Raw genomic sequence first — 10,235 nt, forward strand, 5'->3', positions numbered from 1 at the left:
TAATATAAATAATGTACCTTTTTGTGACTTTTGAGGATGAAGCAACAATCTTCTTGTTTTCACTGAAAAGTGAAACAATGTCAGTACATATTAATAAAATAAAAGCTTCTTATGTAACACCCTGAATCATTTTCAATTCATAAAATGAAAGATATTGATTTAACATAAACCTATTGATTTAACATAAACCATACATTCATATTACATATTCAACAAAATAATGTTCACACATACAATAGTTTGAGAAACACCAGTTTCAAGTTACAACACGATAGTAACATAAGTTAAATTGTTCCATCTAGATATTTTATCCTACACCATTACATAACCCTAATAGTAAGACATGTCTTCAGGATTTTACCCCTCCACTTTTTCATCATTTTTTGTTTTTTCAAAAACATCTTCCTTGTTTTGTTTTCCACCTCCAACTGTGTTTTTTGGATCATCACTTTTTTCACCACCATCTGACCTAGGGTCAGCATCAACCACTGAACCAGATCCTGCATCTAAGAAAAAATTTAATTAGATATAATATAATTTCTTTGTAAATGAACATTTGAGTATTTATAATTGAACATTATACCTGTTCTAGGCAATCCTTCATTATCTGACCTAGTGTCAGCATCAAATTTTGAACCAGTTGCTGCGTCTAACAAAATAATACAATTAATAATGAATATTTCTTGTTTGTAAATGAACATTTTACACTTTTTAATTGAACATTATACCAGTTCTAGAAAATTCTTCAATTCTTTGTTCTGAAGCTGCTGAAGTTTTACCCACATCCTTTTCTCCAGCTGTATTATAAATCATCATTTTGGAGATACACTAAGTTAATAGTATTTACACATAATAATTAGAAATGAACATTTCTACTTAAGTTTATGTACATTATTATTAAATATATGAACATATTACCATTTGTTGAAATTATTGGTTGTTCAATTATATCACCAAGTGTTGAAAAGGTGGGCCCTGTTTCTGTTTAGGACAATTTAGACCACAAATTTAGAATTTTTCATATAAAAATTAGGATATATAGTCTCTTTTAGTTAGAATTTACCAATGGCTGGAGAAGGTGGAGTCAACCCCAAGCTGAAAGCTTTTCTGATGTCATATTCTTGTTCTTTTTCCTTTCCCTTTTTGGTTAATTTCTTCCCAGTCATTTGCTTCTCAGTTGTTTGCTTTTCAGACCCTTGCATCAGATTCTTCTCAGCTTGTGCAAGTGCATTTAGGAAATCCTCACTGCCAAAGAATTCTTCATCTTGGCTTAGAATTGATGGTTCCCTAGCTACCACCTTTCCTAAAACTTCATCAACTTTTTTCACCAAGTCATTTCCAGGGAAGATATCCTTTGCCTTCACCAATTTTGAAGAAAGCTTTGACAGGTTTGAACAAGTTGTTTTTACCAGGGAAACAAAATCATCCATAAAAACCTATATGAATGAATATTAAAAATTATGCAGTTGAACATTTCAGATTATACAAATGAACATTTATGTTAACAAAAGTGATCATTTTATAACCTTAGGACTTTCTTCAACTTCTGCAGCAATCCTTGGTAGAATTTTCCCTCTCCCAAATCCCAATTCTAATTCAATCTTCAACCTCTCAAGAACCATGTCTCTATTCCATGCAGATATGATAGGAATTGTTCTTGGAGGCCTTTTGTCTAACCTCTGAACTCTATCAAAATAGAACAACTACAAGAAAAAAGAAAACATGGAACAGAACATAAACAATAAAAAAAAGTGCATTTATTTAAATTTAAATGAACATCTTGTATCTAAGAATATACCATCAGAAATTGAAGAGGGCCTTTGTAGAACCCCTTGCCTTGCTGCTTTCTCCAATCAACATGACATTTGATAAGTGAGTCATATACAAACTGACACCAGTTCAAATTTTTTATGTTTTCTTTGTCCATCATAGAATAAAGAAATTTGAAATGGCATTGATTGTTTGATACACATTTCATCAAGCAGTTCACAGCCACTGCTAAAAAGTTAGTAATGAAATGTTCACTTGGTGGTCTGTTGTTGGTGAATTTATCATTTATGTATCCATTCACAATCTGCAAACAAAATGAACAAAACATTTATACTTTTGATCATTTAATGTATTTAAAATGAACATTTAAAACTGATCATACCTGACTCACTGATGGAGTTTTTCCTGACCATGATTTTCTCCATTTCTTCAGAAATTCTGCATACTCCTCACTAATTTTATCAGACTTTGGCTCAACAATTGGAATTTCTCCTGTAGGCAAGCCATAAACTACCCTAACATCCTCTACCTAAATTTCTATTTTTTCATTCTTTGGTAATTCAAAACACTGGCTATTTTCTTCAAAACTTCCCAATAACCAGTTACAGAACTTTTGATCAAGTTGAGGTAAACTAATGTCAAGAAGTGATCCTAACCCTATATCAATAATTTGTTGTTTTTGGGTAGGTGTCATCTTTTTTATCCATGCAATGAACTTCACATGTCCTCCTCTCTTTGAAGATTTCTCTTCCTCAAATTCATCTTCCTGAATTTCCTCAACTTCATCAGTTTCTATTGCTTGAACCATTTCAGTTTTCATTTTCTTTTTTCTCCTACCTTCAATCTTTCCTTCATCATACAGTACCATCTTTTGCTCCTCCTTTTCAACCTTTGCCTTCACTGAATTCCCTTTCTTTGCCTGTTTCTTCCTTGGCTTTACTTCTTCCTCTTCCTCCTCTTCCTCCACCTCATAATCATCCTCACTGACAGGCTCTTCTTCTGCTCTATAAACTGACTCTTCACTATCATCATCACTGCCAGTAGAACTTTCATCAGTAGGATCTTGAGAGGGTTCATCTGATGGTACTTCTTGTATTTTTTTTCTCTTTCCAGCATTTCTCTTGGCAGGACTGACATCTGAAAATTAAATATATAATTTTGTTTAAGTATTGAAAATGTACAGTAAGCAAATGATAAAATGAACAAAATTGTTTTCTCAAATGATCATTCTATATATAGAAATTGAACATTTATAATATATCATTATATACCTGCTTTTCTTTTGCCAGCAACCTTAGAAGTTTTCTTCACTTCTTCTAGAGTTTTCTTTTTCCCACCTATATATTTAAATTGAACATTAATGATATACCATCATAAATGATCATTCTATACATTAAGATTGAACATTTACCCTTTTTGCCTTGGTCTGGAGGATATTCAGCAGGAGCACCTGCCATTTTTTTTATTGGAGTAGGTGCTGGAGGTGGTGCATCAGCTTCCTTTTGAATAGGAAAATTCCTTGTAGACATTCTTCTCTTCTGTCCTATTTTTGCGGTTTCTTTAGCAGGTTCAACATCCTTCTTCAGGCTTCCCTTTTCAGATTCATCTAACAGAACATCTATTGTTTTTAAAAAAAATTATGTTAGTATATTTGAAAGTGTAATATTTATTGTGTAACAGAAAAGTATTATGATTACCTTGGCTCCTTGTAATTCTACCACTTGGCACAACAACAAGGCTTTTGTTTTTGTTTTTCCTTGCAACCATTTTGTATCTTGTTTTCATTTTGGTTGACTGATCACTTTTTTGTGATGATGGAGCTGTCTCCTCACTAAGTTTTGTGGAAACTTTATCATCATCTTGATCTAGAAGATAAGTTTCATCCTCAATTTGAACAAAATCAGGTGCAATTTGTGCTGCATATGAAATGATCAAATATAAAAGATTAAATAAACATTTATTAAATTGGATGACAAATGTTTACTATATACAATATAAATGAACATTTCAGGTAATGAATATGTACATTTTCCACTATTTACCTTTCGGATCTGTTGCCTTTGTAGACTCATCTTCCACTGTTTTCTCTTTAGGGATTTTCTCCTTTTCAGGCTCTTTTTTTCCCTCTTGTCCTTCTATGAAAATTTAATTAGTTAATATTTATATATTTTTTTAATCTTATTGAACATTCAATATTATGTAGATCCAATATGAACATTTTATGTAATAAAAATGTACATTTATAAATTTTTACCTTCTACATTTGTTGTCTTTGGAAAGACATCTTCCACAGTTTTGTCTTTAGGGCTTTTCTCTTTTTCAGTCCCTTTTTTTCCTTCTTGTACTTCTATTAAAATTTATTTAGTTAAAATTTAATTTTTTTAATCTTATTGAATATTTAATATTATGCTTTTCCAATATGAACATTTTTTGTAATAAAAATGTACATTTTAAAATTTTTACCTTTTTCCACAGTTTTCTCTTCTATTGGCCCTTTTTCTTTCTTTTTTGCTTCACCTTCAAAAGTAATAGTATTGTTAAAATTGATATTTATGACTATTAAACAAAAATATTCAATAAATATGATCATTTACCTTTCCTGATTTCCTTGCTTGCCTTTTCCATTCTTTTGAGATTTCTCATAATTCTGATTGTCGATTCTTTGTACTTTCTGTAAATGTATGATATTAACTTTGAAATATATTCATTAATTGATTAAATTAATTCAATTATTTAAATTTAAACATACTTTGGGTTTCTCTCTATGTCTAAATGTATTTCTTGCATCTTGTCCTTTAATGTTGTTATTCTTGAATCATCTTTGGGTTTTCTGATATTTCATTAAAAATATGTTTGAATTTACAATTTTGATTAGTAAATAAAAAAATGAACATATAACTTATATTACTATTGGCCATGAGCAAACTTTTTTGTACTGATTTTCAAATGAACATATAGTCTATCTAAATTGAACATTTAAGTTTTCTTACTTTTGGCCAAGACTATTCTTTACTGGATTGCTTTGCACTTTTGGTTGAACTTCTTCTTGCTTGCTGAAATCAATATTAAGAAATACTTTAAATAAAAAATGCACATAAATTGTACATAAAATATACTGTTATAAAAATGAACATTTGTTTATATAAAATTGATCATTAGTATACCTTTCATCCCTACTCTCTTTGTCAGTTGTGTTATGTGTAGCAGACACACTCTTAGTTGTTGCATTAGTAGCAGGAATGTTCTCACTTTGTTCACTTAAAAAAAACAGAATTATTTTATATAATATGATATTAAAGTATGAACTAATTTATACAATGAAGAAGATAATTAGTTATTTTGTATAAAGCTTTTATACCTTATTGTTTGATTTGTCTCTGGTGGTCTTGATTTTGACATAACAAATTTCACTCGAACCTTTTTTTTTTCACTAAAATTTTAAGAATTACCTAATAAGTTTGGTATATATATACAATGTACAATAATTGAATGTAAAAACAATTATTTTATACATATAAACTTACTTGTTTAAAGTGTATCTTTCATAACTATTACCATATTCATTTTGTTCTATAACCTTCTTTAGAGTTAATGGTTCAGATTTCCCATCTCTAAATTGAAGCAAGTGTATCACTCTAAATGGCACATCACTACATTATAAATTAATTACATGACATTAGTTTGAATGCATATCACTGAAATGATTATTATCATATTTATATATGTGCATGATGATTTAATGAAATGTATATTTGTTATTTAAATCTCAATGACTACTCAAATGAACAAATATACATATATGATCATAATTATATCTATAAATGAACATTATGAGTATCAAATATGATCATATACAATGATGTTTCAATGAAATGTACTTTTGTTTTTAAATCTCAATAAATACTCATATGAACAAATATAAATATATGATCATAACTATATCTATAAATGAACATTATGAGTATCAAATATGATCATATACAAATAACATATTAAACAAAGATAAAACCAATTTTATCAAATACAACTAGCATATTAGACATGAACATAATATATTCTGTAAATGACTAATTACCTTGGTAGTGGAGACATTGTTAAATCCGTACCAATTGACTTGTCAATATCTTTTAAAAGTTCCGGATCTACAATTGGATCATTTTGGCGGTTTTTTTTCAATTTGTCTACTCTTGACTGAAGAGGTACATCATCATCATCGTCTCTGTTTTATTTAATAAATTGTTAATGTTTTAGTTATTTTCAGTAAAATCTTAGAACAATTACTACAATCGCAAAAAATTTTAACAAAAATTAGGTTTTACAAATAAATTCGCTCTATAATTTTCATCGCAAGAATATGAACAAATTAGGTTTTACAAAAGTTAGGGTTCATACATTTCTTCAGAAATTTTCAACAAATTACTCGTCTGTGAAGTATTTTTCTCCAAAATCATACTACAATTGCAAAAAATTGAACAAAAATTAGGTTTCACACATAAAATCGCACTATAATTGTCATCGAAAGAAAATGAACAAAATTACTTACTCTTTAGATACATTTTGCTCCGATTTTGCAGTTTCTTCTTTCATGTTCTTCTCTGTAGTGGTTTTTTGCAAAATCGCACTACAATCGCAACAAAATGAACAAAATTAAGGTTTCACACATAAAATTGCACTACAATCTCAAAAAATGAACAAAACTAACGAAATTACTTACTCTTTTTGTTGTGATTGTTTAATTTCTTCTCGAATATCAGACATTTGAAGCAATTTTGGAGTATTTTGAAGCAATTTTTCAGTGATTTAAATTGAAATTTGTTCCGATTCGTTGGGTTTGATGAGAGAGAAACTCTAGAGAAATGAAGAAGATGGTGTTTAGAGAGAGAGAATGATTTGAAATTGATTTTTTTTTTTTATTTTTTTTATGTATATATATGTGGGGTAGGGGAAGTTAGTTATGCAGTTACTGTGGTTATTGTGGGGAGTGGGTAATTATTGTGGGTTAGTGGAGGGGGTGTGGGTAGTAACTCTAAACGCTGCGTTTAGAGGGAGTGTAGGTTGGGCTACCTACACTAGGGTCTAGTGTATACCAACTACTTGCAAAGATGGGCATGGGCTTCGCTGAAGGGCCATATGTGCCCGCAGCATGAGGTTGCCAAGTTTGGTGCTGGCCGAAAGTCTTGTTAGCTTTGATGTCGGATCAACTTTAGTGCTTTTTTTTTCCTTGTTTTGGTAGATGAAAAAAAAAACACTCCAAAGAGATAGGAGAGTTTTATCTTAAATGCATGACCTAACTTATATAGTACTCTGTAGTCCGTATTATCTCTGTTTTATATTATGTGTCATATTCGTCAAAAATGGATGTTTATTACTACATATTATTTACAACAAATGTTTTTTTTTCATTTTAAATTGTCATTTCTCTCTATCTCACTCATATCACGTGCATTTTTATTTTTCTCTCTCTATTTAACACTCATAAATAAATTTAACTTAAAATTTTGTGCAACTCACCAAAGTCGCAGACATAAGAAGCGGAGTACTCATGGTAAATAAAAATTTAAAAATTGATTGATACATAAAAATATTGTGTCAATGTTTTTATTTATTACCTTAGCTCGAAATTTTTATGTATCATCCTTTGTTGGAATATGACTCGAGAATCAATCGAGGTTTAGCATATAAGCTAAAGGATGAGCTACTTGTGTTATACAAGGAAGAATGGAATGGGTCAACTTCAACTGGGAATATCTCTCAAACTACTTTGAATTTTGAGATGATTCGACTAGGAGGTGAAAGCTTGTTTCAAAAGCTTTCCATCGATAGGTTATAAGCTTAATTCCGATGAGAAACGAGGATGTTATGGCTGTTTTACTACGAGCTATTTGTGCTGACACAAATAGGGGCTGCACGTCCGTGCCAAATATGGCACGTCCGTGCAGTTTGAGTTCCAGACGACCAGTAGCTTCTGGTCTGATTTATCTAGGCTAACAGGTCCGTGCCTACTTGATACTCAGTCTAGATCTGTCGGGGGTATATATAAATACCCATTTGGGGTTATTTTGTTTATTATTATCCCCAAATTGAGAGAAACGCATTGAGAGTTAGGGTTCTTATTCTTGAAATGCTTGTGCTTTAGAGTGGAAATTAGTGAGAGATTACTCTTGTAAACAATAATTGAAATCAATACAACTATTCTCCTTGCTTTGGGTGGGTTTTATAGTCTTCAAGTAATTGCTTGAAGGAATTTTCCACCTTCCAATTTCTTGTCTCTTTTACTATCAAATTTCTTAATTTTTCTTTGCTAATTAGCTCAATTATCAACCATTTGCTCTAACATCCTTAATGTATGATGAAGATTTATATGGGCAATTGGGCATAAGTTTGAAGTTTGTATGGGTCATTTATAAAAATAGGTGAAACGAACAAGTTATACTTTCAAGTTGAATGAGTATGTAGCATTATTAAACCTATCTCTCGAAACTCGAATGTCCATGAGACCGATATATTATAATGCAATTCAAACAAACATCTCTTCTTGAAGGAACAAATTTGAATTCCCAACCTCTTGAATATAATCAAAAACAAAAATGATCCAAACAACAGAGTAAACACAGAGAACAATGAACAAATCAATTAAAATTACTCCGTTTATAAACAAGTCATAGGATCAAAGAAAGGATAGAATGTCCACGCTTTTTCGTTAATTTCCATAACTTCATCGATTTTCTACATATAATTTCATCTCAGTGCCATGCATGCATGCACTAATTACAATATCAAACGTCAAATTACAATAAACAAGTTGAAATTTGAAAAAAAAGCATAACATAATACCATAGTTCCTACCTTTTTAAAAGGAAATATATTTGTTTCTATCTTAATGTTTTTATAGTTTATGTTAATCTAGCTAGTAATTAGTGTGCTTCTAGTAATAACAGTAATTAACTATTGGTTTAATTAGAAGAAACTTAAGCGCAAATCCAAAGGGGGATGATCGAAATGATCTCTTCCAAATGTGTATGCAGCAAATGTTGCATAATTCTCCTTGCAGCAGTCATTTGAGAACATCCTTAGCTTATCGGACTCTTGTTCATGGTATGAGTTCAATGGGAAGAGTTGAAGTGTTTCAATTGCTCGTTCCGGTTCGCATGCAATTTGATTTATCTCACCAAAATCTGCAAAAACAATGTATTAGACCTAATAACCATACTCATATTGGACTATGCTGCTATGCATCACTTAAACATCATTTCAATGATTTAACATTCATAGCTAACTAAGGAAGACGTGTATTATCCAAAGTTTATTGTAAATCCGTCTATTGATGAGCCAGTTAGACAAAACCTAGTGTCGGAAGACTAAGTCAACCAAAATTTTAAATTAGTGGTTGAAACTCCAAGTTGGTTTTGTATTCTATAAACTGGTTTTTCTCATTGTACCAAAAACAAATATTAACTACAAACGACTTGTTCATCATAGTTGTGAGTTTTATTTTAAAACTTAAAAATAAGTAATTTCAGTTGTTACTTGTTAGAAAAAGTAGCATCCAATTTTTCAGTTGTTAGTTTTCCAAATAAACATACGATTACTATCATATGTAAACTACTTTAAATTAAACCTCATTATGTATGCAACTTATACATACATACGAGATCGAGTATGAATACTTTAACAAGCAAGAAAACTTACATTTAGCAGGAGCAATAGGTTTAAGATGGTCATCAAGTTGAAAGCAAGGAGCATCATGATCCTTAGAAACACGACGTCGTTTTTGTCTCTCCCTAGCCTTATGGTTTTGAAACCAGTAGAAAACATTCTTACTCTCAATCTTACCATAAAAGCTCAACTGAGTAGATATCTTCTGGATCTGGTCAGTGCTCGGTGTTCGAAGCCCTGACCTGAATAAGTCCGTAAGAACCCTAACCTGTTCCGCGGTCGGGTTCCAGCGCCCGCACTTGGTGCCGCTACTAGGCGGCCCCCCGCCGCCGCTTCCGTAAGAAGCAGCCATAGTAGTCTTTGTAGTTTGGATGCAAAAGCCTGACATCCCTTCTTCCATATGATAGATATTGGTATGTAAGAGTATGTATGTTTTTGTGGGCCTAAAAAATAGAAGAAGAACAAGAAAGATTTTTCTGATCTTGTGTTCTCAGCTTTCTGCTGATTTCTCTCTCTCTTTCTCTTTTTGTTGTTTTAGCTAAGTTAGGGCAGTTCAGAACTCCAAAGGGGTAATTAAGAATACTAATAAGGTGTAGGTAGTGTGGCTTAGCGTGGGTGTTGCTTTTATAGTGCAATCCTCGATGCCTTTATGTCAATGCAACTAGTTTTTTTCTTAACTTTTTATTAATTAATTTACTACGGATTTGTATAAGGGGATCAGAAATGCAACAGATTATTAGTTTGTTACCTCTTACATTATTCTGGTCGTCTAACTTTATATGAATAGTACTCTCTCTGTCCCACGAAAT

The 10,235-nt window shown here is 31.2% G+C and overlaps 1 protein-coding gene across 1 annotated transcript; it reads right to left on the bottom strand.

Annotated features, from left to right (window-relative positions):
* Positions 1-8,468: 8,468 nt before the first annotated feature.
* Positions 8,469-10,235, bottom strand: LOC110699448 (WUSCHEL-related homeobox 5-like). Its single transcript, XM_021876956.1, has 2 exons — positions 9,460-10,235; positions 8,469-8,945 (listed from the first exon to the last, which is right to left on the bottom strand). The coding sequence occupies exons 1-2, from the start codon at positions 9,824-9,826 to the stop codon at positions 8,728-8,730; spliced, it is 585 nt and encodes a 194-aa protein (XP_021732648.1). The 5' UTR covers positions 9,827-10,235; the 3' UTR covers positions 8,469-8,727.

Source organism: Chenopodium quinoa, unplaced genomic scaffold (assembly GCF_001683475.1).
Source record: "Chenopodium quinoa cultivar QQ74 unplaced genomic scaffold, ASM168347v1, whole genome shotgun sequence".
Lineage (NCBI taxonomy): Eukaryota > Viridiplantae > Streptophyta > Magnoliopsida > Caryophyllales > Amaranthaceae > Chenopodium > Chenopodium quinoa.